The 17,175-nt window shown below is 44.7% G+C and overlaps 1 protein-coding gene across 15 annotated transcripts in view; it reads left to right on the top strand.

Moving 5' to 3' along the window:
- PXK (PX domain containing serine/threonine kinase like) overlaps positions 1 to 16,762 on the top strand; it is a 68,423-nt gene extending 51,661 nt beyond the window's left edge. The window contains exons 14-19 of one of the 15 annotated variants that reach the window (XM_023620184.2): positions 1,529 to 1,606; positions 2,138 to 2,224; positions 2,678 to 2,747; positions 5,758 to 5,820; positions 11,523 to 11,560; positions 15,483 to 16,762. In XM_023620184.2, coding sequence (XP_023475952.1) covers positions 1,529 to 1,606; positions 2,138 to 2,224; positions 2,678 to 2,747; positions 5,758 to 5,820; positions 11,523 to 11,542 — 318 coding nt within the window. In that variant the 3' untranslated portion in view covers positions 11,543 to 11,560; positions 15,483 to 16,762. Of the gene's footprint in view, positions 1 to 1,528; positions 1,607 to 2,137; positions 2,225 to 2,677; positions 2,748 to 5,757; positions 5,821 to 11,522; positions 11,561 to 14,202; positions 14,240 to 15,482 lie in introns of those variants that run through there. The other 14 variants (XM_023620192.2, XM_023620191.2, XM_023620190.2 and 11 more) reach the window with 14 other exon arrangements.
- The last annotated feature ends 413 nt before the right edge of the window (positions 16,763 to 17,175 follow it).

Here is a 17,175-nt window from a genome sequence, read left to right as displayed (position 1 = left end):
CAAAGTTCATCCATGTTATAGCATCTGATAGGACTTCCTTCTTTCTTAAGGCTGAATAACCCGTTGTGTGTATATACTGCATTTTGTTTATCCGTTCATCTCTTGATGGACATTCGGCCTTCTTCTACTTCTTGGCTGTTGTGAATAATGCTGCAACGAACATGAGGTGTGCTTCTAGATCCTGCTTTCAATTCTTTTGGATCTATACCCAAAAGTGGGATTGCTAGGTCATATGGTAATTCTATTTTAAAATTTTTTTAGGAACTTCCATACCATTTTCCACAGCAGCTGCACTATTTTACATTCTTGCCACTGGTACACAAGAGTTCCAATTTTTCCACTTTGTTGCCAACACTTCTTACTTTCTGTTTTTTGATAGTAACCATCCTATTGTGTGTAATGTGATATCTCATTATGGTTTTGATTTGCATTTTCTAATGATTAGAGTTGTTGATCATCTTTTCATATGCTTTTTGGCCATTTTTATATCTTCCTTGGAGAAATGTCTATTCTGGTCCTTTACCCATTTCTTTTCCTTTGATTGATTGTTTTTGAGCTTTATTGTGGTATAATTAATTTTTTATAAGTCCATTTTTTAATTTGGTTACTTATGTTTTTGTTGTTGAGTTGTAGGAGATTTTTATATATTCCAGATATTAACCCCTTTATCAGATATATGATTTATTTTTTCCCATTCCATAGGTTGTCTTTTTCACTTTGTTGATTGTTTCCTTTGATATGCAGAACTTTTAAGTTTGGTGTGGTCCCATTTGTCTATTTTAGCTTTTGTTACCTGTGCTTTTAGTGTCCTACCCAAGAAATCATTGCCAAATCCAAAATCATAAACTTTCCCCCATATTTTCTTATAGGACTTTTATAGTTTTAAGTCTTAGGTTTAGATCTTCAATCCAATTCTGAGTTAATTTTTGTATATAATATAGGGTAGGGGTCCAGCTTCATTCTTTTACGTGTAGATATCTAGTTTTCCCAGCACCATTGGTTGAAGAAACTGTCCTTTGTCTATTATGTGCTTTTGGCACCCTTGTCAAAGATCATGTGCCCATATACATGAGGGTTTATTTCTAGGCTCTCTGTTCTGTTCCTTTGGTCCAAGTGTTTGTTTTTATGCCAGTATCACACTGTTTTGATTACTGTAGCTTTGTAGTATGTTTTTAATATAATCAGGAAGTGTGTAATAAATAATAAATCAAGAAGTGTGAGGTCTCCAATTTTGATTTTCAAGATGGTTTTGGTGATTCAGGGTCCTTTGAGAATTACTTGAAATATTTGAAACATATATCATCTTTGTTTATGTATTAGTTTTATATGTTCACTGCTAAGAAATGCTAATGAAGTGAGTGTGGTGGGGATACCGGAAGTGGCCAGGATAGGATTCAAGTGGACAGCTTGTAACTGACTTCATTCCAGATGTCCTCCTTGATAACCAGCTGCTCCTTCATTAAAACCAGGACTTGAGAGAATCTCCAGCCATTTTACTCAATAGATTATGTACTTTCACTTCTTTCAGATTCCCACAAAGTTAAAAGAGGCATTGAAAATTGCCAAAGAATGTATAGAAAAGAGACTAATTGAAGAACAGAAACAGGTAGGTTGCTAATTGTTCCTCATTGACCTTTGATCTCTCATTGTCTGCATCCTCTGCCGTGGTATTCATAGTAATTTACTTTTAATTGATTGTTCATTCCATAAACGTTTCTTGCATACTTGCTGTGTACCAGGCTCCAGGCTGAGTGCCTTGAGACAGCTGAATACCTCACAGTCCTGCCCTCAAGGAGCTCAGCCTGGGGGGAAACAAACATGTCCACAAAGGGCACGATCCCCTATGGTCAGGGCAGGCTAGGTGGAGGAGGGCACGCATGGTCCATGCTCTAAAGATGCCGGGGATCATGCTCATCTCCTGTAAAAGAGAGACAGGCAGGAAGGAACTGGGGGAAGCGAGAAAGGTCTTTATCCTCTGGCATAGTCTTCTGCCAGACATCCAGACTCGCGCCTGGAGGCAGACGGGCTGAGCAAGGAAAGATTTTTCATCCAAATAATCTGATTTGGCAAAATATGTTAGAGATTTTCATTAGTGTAGGATATGCTTACATTTGTGGTGAATTGTGGTCTCTTAAAGATCCACCAGCATCGAAGACTGAGAAGAGCTCAGTCTCACCATGGATCTGAAGAAGAAAGAAAAAGGAGAAAGATTTTAGCTCGAAAGGTAAGCCTTGTGTCTCTGAATTCTCTCTGTGAGTTCTTGACTACATTTGAAGAAAATTCTAGGTTAATGGTGCGCATTTAGTTAATGACAGATTTTGTGCTATATCTCCTTAAAAGCTAAAACTATTTCCAGATGACTGGTTTGTAGCTTCTAAAAAAGAGCCACATAATGTCAGCGGAGAAATGGACCATATAGTTTTCTGGCTTGCTGCGCTGATTATGGCCTAATGTAATTGGAGGAAATGATCGGCCTGAGATAGTAAACTCAGCATTCTTGGTTTTCTTTCCCCCTTTGGTTTTGGCTTGCGACTTCTTCACTGTATTAAGTTATGAGGCCACATGTGACCTCGTGTGTAGCTAGTTTAACTGTGTACCTGGAAAATATTTTTATTCTAACTCCCAGCTTCAGTGTGGTTATTCTTTGCTTTTCTCTCTCTCTTTTTTATTTTTAAAGAAGTCAAAACGATCTGCTGTTGAAAATAGCGAAGAGCATTCCGCAAAATACAGCAACTCGAATAATTCAGGTAACTAATTATGGATTACAGTGAGGGCGAGGTCCCAAAGGTCAGGACCAGGAGTCAAGAGTTCTTGGGTTCTGGTGGCCAGATACTGGCCAGAGTGGTAATGAATGTAGAGAACAAAAGAACTGTATTCCTAATGAAGGATTGAGACCACATTCACAGGTTCACAGGACTCAAGTGCTAGAAGGTTATTGGGTAACCTAGCCTCTTTACTGGTAGCAATACTTGATCAACCACAGAGGAGCATTAGCCATGGAAGAAAAACCAACCCAACTTATGATGCAGGGCCTCGGTAGAGCATACATGACTAAATCCGACCCTCTGCTCTGGTCCTCATGTGGTAGAAGGGTGTGCCCTCCTGCGTGGACTAACGGAAGGACTCGATAGTGTGTGGGGATGGCAAAAAAGCATCATTTCAGAAGGGCCAAGATGGTACAGAGAGCACTGTCCTGAGCTGGCTGTCCTCCTTGCCTCTCCTGGCTGCCCCTTGCCCAGCCCCACTGGCTTTGGGCCTTAATGTCCCCATCTTTGGAAATCAGGGCCAGATTGAGTGATCCTTTGGGGCCTTCCAGTTCTTCTGTCTTATGAATCTGTGAAGTAGAGTTCCACATGGAGAAGGGGAGGTTTCATCCTAACCCAGGCAGCTTTGGCCTAACCCAGGAGGGACAAGAGAAGGGGAGGTTTTTAGGTTGAGGGATAGCTGCATACACTGTCAGGCACTAGTACATACACTGCATACACTGAAGGACCTAGTAGAGAGGGAGAAGCTGAAGATGCAAAAGAGAGAGTGATGGGGCAGTGGGGGTTTGAAGACCCACGGGTTAGCATCAAGAGCCCAGCTGCCTATCTCAGCCTAGGACGAAGCCCATCCACCTCTTCCTGGGGGCAGGACACACAAGGGGCAATTGAAGAGGCAGAGGAGTTTAAAAGTGGAAGCGAGGAAACTGGGGGTGTTCACAGCTTATGCCTTCTCAGGTCTTCTCAGTGAAACTAGTGAGGACGTCTGCTGGGGGTATGAGGAGAAAGAGTATACAAGGGGTAGATAAGACCTAAGGGCTAGACTAGTCCCAGCCAGAGAATGCAGGTGGCGTGGGTGGAGATGGAAATTGGGAGAATTGGGATGGGAGAAGATCATAGACTCCAGGAGAGTGAGAATCATGCGGACACCATTGCCTGCAGAGTCAAGCCAGAGAAGGACTCACAGAGCTAGAAGGGAAGAGAAGGAGGGGAGGCCCCAGACCCTGGAGGTCCCAATGAGGACCAAGGCAGTCTCCTTGGGGATGGTGGCTGTGAGAGGAGGAGGGGCTAGAGACTGTTGTGGCCAGCAGGTAATTGCAGAGTTGGAGGTCTGTTTTCTCCATGGTTGATGGGATGGCCATTGTCATCATTAGGCTGAGACTCATATCTCCAGCCAGCATGTCTAACTGTCCAGCGGCTAATTCTTTATAAAGCAGAGAAAGCCTGGGTCTATGTTCTCCGCCTTCCTGAGCCCCTGCCTGCCTGCAAGGCTCTGTGCCAAATGCAGCCAGATGGGATTCCAAGGACTCCAAGACACTGCCATGCCCTCGAGGACTTTAGGAAAGCAAATGGCAGTTGATGGGAATGTACAGATCATCTCCAGACCCCACTGGAATCACAAGTTCAATCTTCTCTGCTTTAGGATCTGTGTTAGCACTACAAAGCAGTATGAAAACAGGATGGGTTGAGTTTTACCTCCTTTTTCAGTAAAACACCTCTCATATTTTATAGAGAGGTGAGAGAATATTGCAAATAGTGGAAAGGTATTCAGCTGGAGGGAGGTATGGTTTAATTAAGACGTTTCTCCTCGTGCCCAGTGTCCATGCCAGGCCCAACTTGTCCTGTGGGTAGTGCGTGAGGGGATGGTTGGAGGCTTCCCCAGAACAGCTAGTGGCTTCTCAGGGGCTTGATCACAGTCCTCGCTGGAGCTTTGGTTAACCCCTTGATAGGACCTCTGTGTGGGGGAAGGGGATTATGTCAGAACCTCTGTCTGCTCATGGGGCTACGTCCACGTCAGGCCAGGAGGATATGTTCTGGGGATTTCTGAGGAGATGCTAAGAACTTGGAAATATTTGGGGGTTTTTTTGTTGTTGTTTTTTTGCGGGGGGCGGTTTTGGTGAAGAAGAGTGGCCGTGAGCTAACATCTATTGCCAATCTTCCTCTTTTTTTTTTTCCCCTCCCCATAGCCCCAGTAGACAGTTGTATATCCTACTTATAGGTCATTCTAGTTCTTCTATGTGGAATGCCGCCCCAGCATGGCTTGATAAGCAGTGCATAGATCCGTGCCCAGGATCTGAACCAGTGAACCCTGGGCCGCTGAAGCAGAGCACACAAACCTAACCACTCAGCTACGGGGGTGGCTCCAGGAATATTTGAAATATAACAAGGTTTCTAGCTCCAGAAAAAGCATTCAACATATGGGAATATGCACGTTGTTTTAATGTAAATAAGGGTGTTTACTGAATTTCAGGTAAGAAGTGGCCTGGGAAATCCTCAAAATAGGCTGACCTTACCTAATTGACTGTACTTGCTAATAAAATGGAACGTCTACAGAGAGCATTGCTGGGTGGTTGCTGTGGGGAACTCTCGCTTCCTTTGGGGAGGCCTCCACTGGACTGCTCTGCACCTCTCTGTTCCCTGTACTGCTGTGGCACTGTCATTTGTCATTCATTACCCAGAGACAGGGGTTGTGTCAGGAAGAGATACTCCAGCCAGTTGCATAGGCCATTGATTGTACAAAGCTGTTTTCAGACCAGGCAGACTGTGGGGAGCGGTGGGAGGCGATCAACCTCTATTGGCCTGGGGCAGGGAGCATACCCTGCACTGGGGTCGAAGCCTGTGGCCATCTGAACCCTCTGACCCTCCTCACCTTTTACCACCAGGTCCACACACTAAGCCAAATGCAGAGTCTCAGACAATAGTGGGTCCCAGTTTGGGCCAAATTCCAAATGTCTTTCTTTGGTCCACATGAGGGTTTCTCTGTATTTTCTCTTAGCAGGATCCGGGGCCAGCTCACCTCTCACATCTCCGTCATCACCAACTCCACCCTCTACAGCAGGTTAGTGACGCAGGCAAAGTAACCTGCCTCCCTTCTTCCCTCCACCAACAGGAAGAGGAGTGGGGCTCATTCTCTTCTTACCTTGGCCTGAGCATTTCAGGGGTTGGGTAGGACCAGCCTTCTCCCAAGAAACCAGTGGGAATGCAAATGAGCAGTGTCATTTGGGAGAGCTGAGGGTCTGGGTTTCCAAACTCAGATTTCATGGGGAACACAGTAGTTGGTTTCAGGGCCACTCTCCACCCTCTGCCTCCAGCTTGCTCTCTCTGCTGGAAAGCCTCGTGCAGGGCTCCTCAGATCAGAACTCATCTCGGTACATGCTTGGCTGAACAACCTGATTGCACTGCTGCCCAGGGGCCCTGTCCTGCCAGGACTCTCTCCTCAGGGAGCCTGGCCATAGTGTCAGTTTTGTCACAGAGCAAAACTGGTTAAATGCCTGGGTCGGGGAGTGAAATAACCACCGAGTTTCTGATTTCCTGATAACTCTTTGTGCTCTGTTGTGCTCGGCAATGCATTTAATCATCTGAATATCTTTCTGTGGCTAGCATTCGTTTTGCCTTTGTGAATTAAATCAGGTAGAGTTTTGTCTGAAAAATTTAAAAAGAATTTATCTCAGGGAGTACTTAGAAAAATAATCCTAATTCTGTGGAGTGGCTTCATAATGCCGTGTTTCCTCCTTTCCTTTTTGGACTAATATCTCTCTCCTAATCACTTGCAAGTCCCATAAAAACCACGTTGGGGTACCGTATCTCATTTCACTTCCTAAATAAACCAGATATTCTACATTTCAGAGAAGCTGGTTCTGCCGTTCAGAGCTTGTCAGCTGGGTGTGGAAGAGTTGCTGCAGCTGTCTGAAGGCAGAGTTATTGGCTGGGGTTGATTTATGGGTTGACGGTACCATTTTCATTAAGGCTGAAGGCGGTACCCAGGAGCTGCCAAGAATATTACCCAGCTGCTTCCAAATGCTTCTAACTGACCTTCCTAAAGAAATGGCAAGCAGATGTAAGGGGACCAGTTTGAACCACTTCCTTGTGGCTGGCGAGAGTCTCTCCTTGCTGGCTGAGGATGGTTGCTGAGGCTTCCTGCGGAGCGTGCGGGGCCAGGGCCTATTTTGAGTAGCAAAGTGCCTGGCTCATGGGGATGATATTCTTTTCCTGTCTGTGTTGGCAGATTTTACAAGAAAGCTCCCAAATATTGATCAAGACAGAAAATAGACTTCTCTGTCTTTCGTAGAGGTGACCTGTATAGGCTGATCAGAAATTTCTGGACATCCACTGCCCAGATCATATTGAGCCATTTTGTAGAAGATATTAACTTCACACCACTTAGACATACTAAAGGAATTGGAGAGAATTAATGGTGAGCCTCCATAAACCCTCCTTTAACAAGTGAGGTCTGTTTGGTAGTACAGAGCACCTTGCTATGTACATTAGATGTGGTCCTGGGACGTTAATGCAACTTCTCATTTTTAAATGCCTTGGGGAATTCACAATCTATTTGCCTTTTTTTGGGGTGACTCCTCTAATTTGCCTATGTTTTGAATGGGAGCGATCTCATACAGTAGCAGGTGCATGAGATGTGGTGATCTTAGAACGAGAGGAGAAGAAAAAGAGGAATCTTTTGTAATTAGAGTCAATGTTGGAAAAACTTCTCTGGGGTGAGTGGGAGCAGTAGGGGGCATTCCTGTGGATTGGATAATACTTGTCCTGAAGGGGAGTTGTAAGGATTCAGAGAAAAAAACATATGTGAGGCCCCAAGCACAATGCCTGGCAAAGATGAGAGGTTCCCTGAAAATACTTTATTTCCTTTAATGTTTTGTTGGTGGAATTATTGACTCAGCCCCAAAGACTGTGTTCTGACCTCTGCTGGGCATGTATTGTAATGCATCTCATAAAAGTGATAGCGTTTGCCTGTCGACCTGGCATTGCAGGCCCTAAACGGGGCACCCACAGTGAGTTTATTTGTTCAGTTGCTCAAGATGCATTTACTGAGAGCTTGCTGTGTGTCAGGCACTCTGCTTGGCCCTGGGTTACAGAGATGAACAGGCAGACAAGGCCCCAGCTGGCGTGGAGCCGTTTCAGTGCCTGCCAGGACCTCCGAAATGATAGACACAATTCAAGAAAGTGCTTTCCTCAGGATTTGACTGTGGTAATTTTTTCTCCAAATAGTTCCCATTCTTAAATAGAAAATCTCCGCCTGAAGAACTTGTCCACCAATGAGCAACGTTTCAAGCTTCTGTTCTGTGCAAGGCATCAGGGAGCTACAAACAGCTAGTAGCGTCATGTTACTGTATCCGTGGGAAAGGCTCGGTAAATTCTTGTGGGTAGATTTGCTTGGGCTTGCTCTGCCTTCAAGGCTTCTGCTGGGGGAGGGCAAGACTGTCAGCCTAGGGGTGGCAACTTCTGGCTGGTCAGCCCCTGCTTAGACTGGTCCTTCCTTGCAGGACAGGAGGCCGGGCTTCTCACTGGGCTCATCTTTCTTGCTGCCTCTCTGCACACTGCCCATCTTGTTGCTGGAATCACATTTACTCCAATTTATGTCTTTGGGCCAAGTTTATGATTTATCTGGGAACTAAGTCAAGGATAGTGTCTTCCAGCTTTGTGATGAAATGCAATTTTCTCAGAAAATGAAGGAAAATTCTTCATTTTTAAGAGCTAGTATTAAAAAAGAATTCCTGCTAAAGATAGCTTCTCAAACACAACTCAATCTGTGAGCCCTTGGGAACTACGCCTTGAGACGGGGAACCTAAACTTGAGGGCCACCTCAGGGTTGCTAATTCTGGGACCCTTGACCTTCTTGTGTCCCATTTGTCAGTGAGGATAATAAGAGTGCCTGTCTAGTTGGGTTATTACAAGGATCAGGTGAGTTCCACGCATACAGGGTTAGAACAGCGCCTGGCACACAGTAAGACCCCGGTACACTGTTAGTTACCGGGAGACCTTGAATGAGTCACTTTCCATGTCTGAGTTTTGGCCACCTCCTCTGTAAAAGGCAAAAGAGTGGGACTTAGAGGAGACCATCTCACCATTCCTTCTAGTCAAGCATATTCTGACTCCATGGTGGACCCTGCCCTTTGGCAGTTTGCTCAGCAGTAGATCAACTTAGGCAAGTTCAGTTCGACAGCACTGCCTTTCTTCCCGAAAGCGTCAGTTTTAAGCACATTCATGGTAGCTGAGGGTAGCCCTAAGCTCAGTTACTTTTGGGATGGGGCAGAAGTGACAGATGTTTCAAAGTGAAGGGGTCTTACTCTCATGAGCCCTTTCCAGCATTTGTGTGAGGGCTGGGGCCTCTCCCATTTCTGACTGCACCTCTCTGCCAGGGGGCCCCTTCCCAAGGCCCTTACCAAGTGGATGGGAGAAATGTTATTTCCCTAAGTCTGCTGGCGATTCCATCAGGTGGGGCGGGATTCTCTAAAACTCTTTTTTTCAGTGAGAATATTCCTAGCACTTTCTTTTCCGCTAAAGGTTATGTTTCCTGCCTCCAGAAGGTCACTCTTTCAAGAACTTTAAAATTCTTTATCCTGACTTATTTCACGGTAAATGTCACCAACTAGTGTTTACACTCTGTATTTATAGAGCTGAGTGGTTTAGAAGGTCCCAGTCCGCTACACGCAGACACCCCTCCCACCTTCCCTTTGGGAGCAGACAAGTTTGTTGCCTTGCTATTGTATGTGTATATGTGTATGTGTGTGTTTTTCAAACAGGTTTGCAAAAGAGTATTTTGGGAAAGCTAAGAAAGCAGGAGACCCTAAATTCTTCTTGTTACTGTTTTTAATAATCATATTTAACATATTTTGAGCACTTATTTGGTGCTAGGCACCGCTCTACGTGATTTATACTCATTGTTTCGTTTAATCCTCATGGATACCTTCCTATCCAATGATAATGGATTCTATTATAGCTCCATTTGACAAAGAAACTGAGGCTCTGGTGGGGTAAAGGACTCTGACCAAGGTCACACAAGTAGGGGATGCCAGAGCCAGGATTCAAACCCGGTTCTGTCTTTGCTCAGCCAGCCCACTGATTTTGCTTGAGTGCCTGCTCTCCAGTGCACTGCAGGGCTGTGCTGTGAAATACTGCACTTAGCTGGCATGAAAAGAACCCTGAAAGTAGGGTCAGAAACCCTGAGCTTGGGTCACAGCTCTGACGCTGTCTGCTGTGACCTTGGAAAAGTAATTTCCATTCTTTGAAGCTGTCTTTTAAAAGAATTCCTGGTTTTTATTAGGTTGGTAATGTACACGACAAGGCTTGATAAGCCAGAAAGTACTATCAGGGATAAGTTACGAATGCCCTGGAAGAGAATTCTAGCCCGTCTTGCTTGCAGTGTATATTTTAAGCAATAATTTTGAAGAGAGAGAGCTGGCAGTTTTTAGAAAACCCAGTCTGTACATATGACTGGAGAGGGAGGGAAGGTCCTGTCTGGAGAGCTGGAGGTGGGCAAATGGCCTTACGTGCACAGAGTGCCCGAGAGCTTGAGCAACAGGACAGAAGGTTCAGAATAAGTAAGGCACCAAAAGAGATGAATTTATTTAGAATGTTGGAGTTTCCAGAATTTGTGTAGCCAACTCAAAGTCTGAAAGCTATTCTAGGTTCAAAATCCATATCTCTTGCCATAAGAATTGCCTCTTTTTCTCAAAACCCACTCATGCACAAGTCAGTCACCATCTTTGGGAGGAACAGGTCTGCCCTGCAGTGCTTCTCTGAAGAGTGTGTTGGCTCTCTTCTCTCTTGCCCACTCACATCCCTCTTCCCCCCGCTTCCAAGCCCAAGTGTGTGAGCCTTTTCCTGGAGCCGTCACTGCTGCGGATGGGGGTGGGGCAGGGCAGTGTCCCCAGCATCCTCCCAGAGCCATTACATGCAAGTAGTTGGCCTGCGTGCTGCCCCACGGGGCCTCAGTTCCTGGCCTCTCCCCAGAGGAAGAGATTTTCCGTTGGGCTCTGGGGCAGATCGGTCTGTTGGGAACTCTGGGATTCACTGACGGGGAAAGCATCATGCTTCATGTGTAACCTGAAATCTAGTCAGTTAAAAAGAAGATAGGAAAAACATTTGCCCTGCTTTTTTCTTTTTTTAATGGTTTTAGAGCCTTAAGTAGACTAATGCCACTCACTGCCCACTTCAGCGTCTAGAGCCCAGCAGCCTTCAGGGGAGGGGCCACATGCCCCACCTTAGACCTGCCCTGTGCCCTTGTTCCTCTCAACTTTACAAAGAAAAGTCTCCACCTTAGACTATAGAGACTTGCTTGGAAAAAAATAGTGAGTTCTCCTTTTTCTCCCCTCTTGATAAACTGTCCTTATTCACTAATAGGGCTGAGTACGCTCCCGGGACCCATTCCACTTTTCCAGAGAGGTAAAACCTTCACAGGTCTTCTGACAGGAGTCTTGTGCTGGTAAATAAATAAAAATAGCACCTAACTGCCTCAGAAAAAAGAAAAAAAAGGAATGTGCAGAGGAAAGCGACTGGTTGCTGTATTAGTATGCTTGCCATGTTCAAAAGGGTCACAATCGTGTTTACAGACCAGTACATTTGTGGTTAAGTGTGTCCTAGTTTGGCAGGGAGAATAATCAATACGTGATTCAGACTAATATTTTACTGTCTCTTAGTATTTGGTTAAATGACACTAAAATCTGAATAATGACGTGTGTCCCTTCTCTCTCTCTCTCTCTCTCTCTCTCTCTCTCTCTCTCTCTCTCTCTTTGCTGTTTTCAGTAGAGCATGCACCATTTTGAACGTGAATTTTCGGTAAAGTAAGCTATACTGATTTCTCTACCTTTAAAGATGCTCTGTTTCTGTATGTGAAATAGGACCAGTGTGTCTAGATCACTGAAGTGGTGAACAAATGGGAAAGCAGATTTGAGACAATTTCCTTATCTGAACATTTAAATGAAATACAGCATCTTTAAAAAGCACCAAGTGACTTCATTTACATTCATCTCATTTTCATCATGACCTTCAAAATCTTCATTTTCACTCTGATTTTAGTTTTAAAATACAGCTCTAAAATCCTGCAAATCAACTGCATGGCATTTTGGTATATTTTAATTTTGGAAACCAGGATCTCAAAGTTCTGTTGCTGCAAAAATGTTGGTTCCTTGTTACTTTGATGACGGAGAAAAGGTGTTAGGCAGTTGAGTTCTTGGTTAGAGGGGGACAACTTACCGGCTTTTATAACGGACAATAGGGAAGAACAGGTCTTTTTTTAAGCATCCTTAATAGTTCTTGAGTTGGGACACGAGTGCAGTGTCCTCATCTGTCTGAGGCGAAAGGCAAAGGCAGTTCCCAAGAGCTGGGCTGCCAGCTTCCAGGGGTCATGGCTCTCCATTCCCTCTCGAGGGTAGCTGGTAGGGCTAGTGTTGGTCTGGTGGTCACGTGGCCTCCCCATCTCTGTGTGTGGACCACAGAGCAACTCAGACCTACAGACTCCTGTAGATTGCCCGTTGTTAAAGTTGGCCCCAAGGTGAGGGGACCCTCAGATGTCCTTTCCTTGAGGCCGGCAAGGATGTTTCTGGCAAGGCATTCCTCCTTAGATCTAACCCAAGCTCTTGCTGCAACAGTCCGGCCTGTTCCAGGGCCACCACTGGATTGCAGCTTCCCGTTTGGTTTGGTGGATGGGATTCTGGGGAGGGTGGGATAGTTGGCTCTCAGGGGTTTCATCTGAGAGAAACTGAGGTTGGAGAGCTCCAGACTGACCTGGTTATAATTGTAGATTGGTTGTTTTGGAGCATCTCTCGTCCTGGGTTGTTGCAGGCCCATAGTTTTCAAAGCTGGGTGAATTCAGTTAGCAATCAACCTAGTGTGGACTCTGTCCGGTCTTGTCTGTGGCCTGGGAATAAGGGCTATTGGAGGCCTCTTGCGGGAGAGGAGTTCGTTCACATTTGAAGAGTGAGGGAGCTCAGGCATTAGGCAGTTCTTCCCAGATTGGTCACAGGCCAAATAGCCAACTCTGACTTTAGCCTTTATTAGCATGCTACCCCCTCGCTGTGTTGTAACTAATGTGTTGTAACTTAAGCCTCAATGAACCTTTAAAGAAAGTTTGTGGACCACAGAAAAGGCAAAAAGACAAAGCCAAAAAAAAAAAATCGATGGGGCCTATGTCAGAGACTGAGTCCCTGGGTCTGTGTTCCTGACCCCTCCTGTGTCCCCTTCTGACTCCTGGACCTCCTCTCCCTTTCCAGTGTGTTCTGAGCTGGTGAGTTGAGTTCTGACCTTTCTTGCCCTAATCGTACACATCAAGACATCCCTAGTTTACGGGCCCAGTGAGGAAAAGTGGACCTCATGGGACAACAGGCCCTTTGGGATTGGGCCAGCCATCTTTGAGCGGACATCAGGATGACCTTGCTCTTTGCTCCTTGGATGAGCAGTCTCTCCTTTCCCGCAGCCCTCAGCATCCCATTCACTTTACAGGCACAGATTACCCTGTGGCACTTGGACAGTGTATTTATTTACGCTACTTACATATTCAAAGAGATTCATTTAAAGTGGTAACAATTTCCGCCTTTACTTGGAAAATGAAGATCCATTTGCCAAACACTACCTCCAACTCCCAAACTGCGATAGTAAATTTGCACTTTTAATTTTGAGTGCCTGGTAATGAGGTCAAAGTCAAGGGTTGGTTCCTCATGAGGGCCAAGCAGTTTTGTTCTGTGCCAAGACTGCAGACCATACCCAAGTCCAGCCCTCGAGGCCCATCTCTAGCTTCTCAGAGTCCTGGTCTGGAGGGGTGTCTTGTCTAGGATGGTCAGTTCCATCCCTTTAGTAGAACACAAGTGCTCTTGCAGCCCAGAGCCTGTCTTCTCATTGTAACCCGCAGTAACTCTTCTGCCAGGGTCAAAGCACGAAGCTGGAAGGCAGAAACACTGGAGCTCATTCTGGTACACGTTGGGCCCTGGATGTCAAGTCCAGATCCTGCAGCCCTTTTCTGGCCCTTGGGTGGGAGTGCTGGGGAGGGCGGGGCAGGGAGCATTGGTACCCGCTTGCTCCTCCAGGCTCTCTTGGTGCTGCAGTTGAGTTCCAGGAGCCTTCAGAGGCAGTCTTCCTCCTCCTGGTATTTCACTGGTCTCTATCCAAACACCCCTTCAGAGGAATGCTTGTATCACACGCTTATTCTCCCTGCTCTTCTCACCCCTGCAGTCATTTCAGGTTTACAGTCCTTTTTATCTTTGTCACCCTGTACCATAAAGCCAGGAATATTTTTCCACAATTCACCCTGGCATAGAACATAATATAACTTCATTCATTAGCTATTTTTTATTGTACAGAACCAGTGAAAATTACATTTTGTTCATTTGTCTGTATTTAATGTTTATTTGTATTGCTATATTATCATTATTCGAGAATTGCAAGATTGCAGAGCATGAGTGTGTGCATCTGTGTGATTCTTTAATTTCAGCTGCCTTAGGTTTGGGTAAAGATGTAAAGGAAGGTAAGTGATTTTCGTGAAATATAAGACTTCAACTGTTGCCTGTCACACTTGGTGAAAAGGATGCACTTACCTGAGTATTTTATTGGTGATCCTGAACCACTCATCCATATAAGCTCTAGTGGTGACTGGTACATTTACCTGTTAGCACCACAGCTCGGTAGCAGTTTAGGGGGGAAACCACCCAGCAGAATGTCCTCCAGGTGTAGCCCTAGGAGAGGGTAGAGGGCAAGGCTAGAAACAGGTGGAGTCACTGAGAGCTGCAAGGTTCACAGGAAATGGGGCAGCTAACTCCGTGGCACAGGCAGGGCTTTTTCTGTACTCAGTGTTTATTTTGAATTGTTCTAACTCATTCATTGAGTCAAAACTATAAAATGTTTGTGTGCCTGTAAGTGAAGGGAAGTTTTAGATACCTGTGTGGTGTTCTTGCTCACTAGGGTAGACCTTGACATTCAGTCTCTCCTGATGCTTCAGAAAGATGTAGGGTTAGTGCAGTTCTGTTCTGCTCCTGGGTTGGGCCACAGCGGAAAGAAGGGTGCTCGAGGAAGACTCCTCGCTGAGGATACCATTGCCAGCAAGAGAAAGCCCTCTACTGCCTGCTTGGCATTGCTAACAATTATTAGCATTTTACATTTCTTTAATGCAACCTAATAGGAAATGATTATTCAAGACGGATGCCCCTGAGGAACCCATAACCCAGCAAGTGCTGGTTCCTTGCTGAGAATCCTGAGTGGTTTGTCATTTTATATTAAATCACATCCTTCAAGTATTGTGTGTCTTGGAGCAGCTAGAGAACTGTTGGTCCCTTATTAGTAATTGATATTCAGGTAGCCCAGGTGTGCATACAGATATCTGTCTTTAATTGCTAGCTCAGGAGTAGGTGGAGCTGCCCAGGACCTGGCTAAATAGCTGGCGGAACTTTGGGGACCATTACTTAAATTTGGAAATGGATTTAGAGCCTCATCTATGCAGAGAATGTCACTATGTAGTTTCACGTAATTCGTGATATTTGTTTAGTCTTTACACATGTGACTATTATTTGGGAGAAACAGCAACCTTTAACTCACCTTTGATGCTTCTAGCTTTCTTTGTTCAGTATGTTATTTAAAGAATACAGTATTGGGTATCTTGGTCCCTCTGAGGGAAACCTTTTGCAGTCTCACCATAGTCCCTCCTGCCCAGGACTGCGTAGTAGCATGTGCACAGGATATCTGGAGAGATGACACTGACTGTCCCTTTCTCTCCTGCAGGGACATCCGCATTACCTCCACCTCCTCCACCTCCGCCTCCACCACCAGCAGCTCCCTTGCCTCCTGCCAGCACAGAGGTGCCCACACAGCTCCCGCCCCAGGCTGTGAATGGCGTGAGCCGAGGGGCTTTACTCAGCTCCATCCAGAATTTCCAAAAAGGAACTTTGAGGAAAGCCGAAACCTGTGATCACAGTGCTCCTAAGATTGGCTAAAGCGTCGTGTTTACACTGGGAGGAAAAAGTTTTTTTTTTTCCTCCCACCTTAACCCCTAACGTACCCTGTTCTGGATGAATAATTGCTGAGCCAGTGCAGCCGCATACTATTTTGCAGATGCTCATCTAAGGGGCTTTTCATGAGGGAAATATTCTTCAAGTAGAATAAAGTCAGGCTGGCACTGCTGCCTTAAGAAATATTTTGCTCCTTTATTACCACTTTAAAGGAGTCTTGTTCATCCTCCTATGGGCATCTTTTTGGGGCAGCAGCATATTGGAATCAATATTTCCACCAACTGAAGGAAATGGACAAAAAAACAAAAACAATGACAATGTTCAGTCATAGCAGCTAATGGCCTTTGTGTTGCAACCCCTCCCATCCCATCAGACGGCTCCTAGAATTGCTCCTTATAGTTCATTTCTCTATTCTAAAGCATTTTCTGGTTATTTCTTAGATAAGCTCCCATTTCTGCCCCCTTAATTTCATCTTAGACATTAACACTGTAGCCCAAAGCATAGTTATGTCACTGAGTCAGAGAAGCACCTGAGTTCGTTTCCTCCTCAAACAGAATGGGGCAAGTTGGTAACATTCTCTAACAGGAATACCGTGGTTGCAGAGCTCAGGGGTGCTAAAGCAACTACTCCAGACTCAGCCCTTTTCGTTAGAATGTATTGAACAAAAAATGTTAACATCAGAAAAAGCTCTTGCCAATTAGGGGATCTTCTTAATCTTCAGCAATTAAGTCAAGTTTGTGGTTTGTAAGGGGTTATTATTACAACACAAGTAAATTTGGCATCTACAGAAATCAGTTCAGAATTCTGAAAGATTTATCCAGATACATCACCTTTTTAATGTTACTCATTTATTAGAAAGATCCTTTATCCTATGATTTGCTTAAAACCTTAAATAAACTGCACTTTAAAGGATTATAAATAATCCATTTAAAAAGTCAAGTATACACATCAGTGTTGGTTACTATGCAGAGAGAATGTCATTGTGTATAGTTCACATAATCTGTGATAAATGTTCAGCTGTATTTTTTATTAAAATAAACCATGTCAAGAAAATGTGTTGCCTGTAGCTTGGCTGGATATTTTAAATGAGAACTTTTTGTAGTACCCTTTGTAAACATAAAGAATAGATCCATACAGTATTTCTAAAGTTTGCTTCTCACCTATCCTTTATTTCTTTTGTGTCGTATTTTCCCTCTTAATTAATGACAGCTAACAATCCTGTCTTGGTCTTTAAGTTGGTACCAGTTGTACACTTCTATGACTAATTTAAACCTGCCTTTTCCATCTCCACTTCTGAAGAGGGCAGTGTGACAGAATGTCTGTTTTTTTGGCAATGGGAAAAATACCAGACATGAATTTTGCTTTAATTTTAAAGGGCACCCTGCTAGAATTGGGCATTTGAGGAGCCTGGACAAGTTCCTGCTGTGTGATGCGACTGAGGTGATTAATGATTAGTGATTAGTTCC

Source organism: Equus caballus, chromosome 16 (assembly GCF_041296265.1).
Source record: "Equus caballus isolate H_3958 breed thoroughbred chromosome 16, TB-T2T, whole genome shotgun sequence".
NCBI lineage: Eukaryota > Metazoa > Chordata > Mammalia > Perissodactyla > Equidae > Equus > Equus caballus.
The sequence above is the reverse complement of the archived record's forward strand: the minus strand, read 5'-3'. Positions and strand labels throughout refer to the sequence as shown.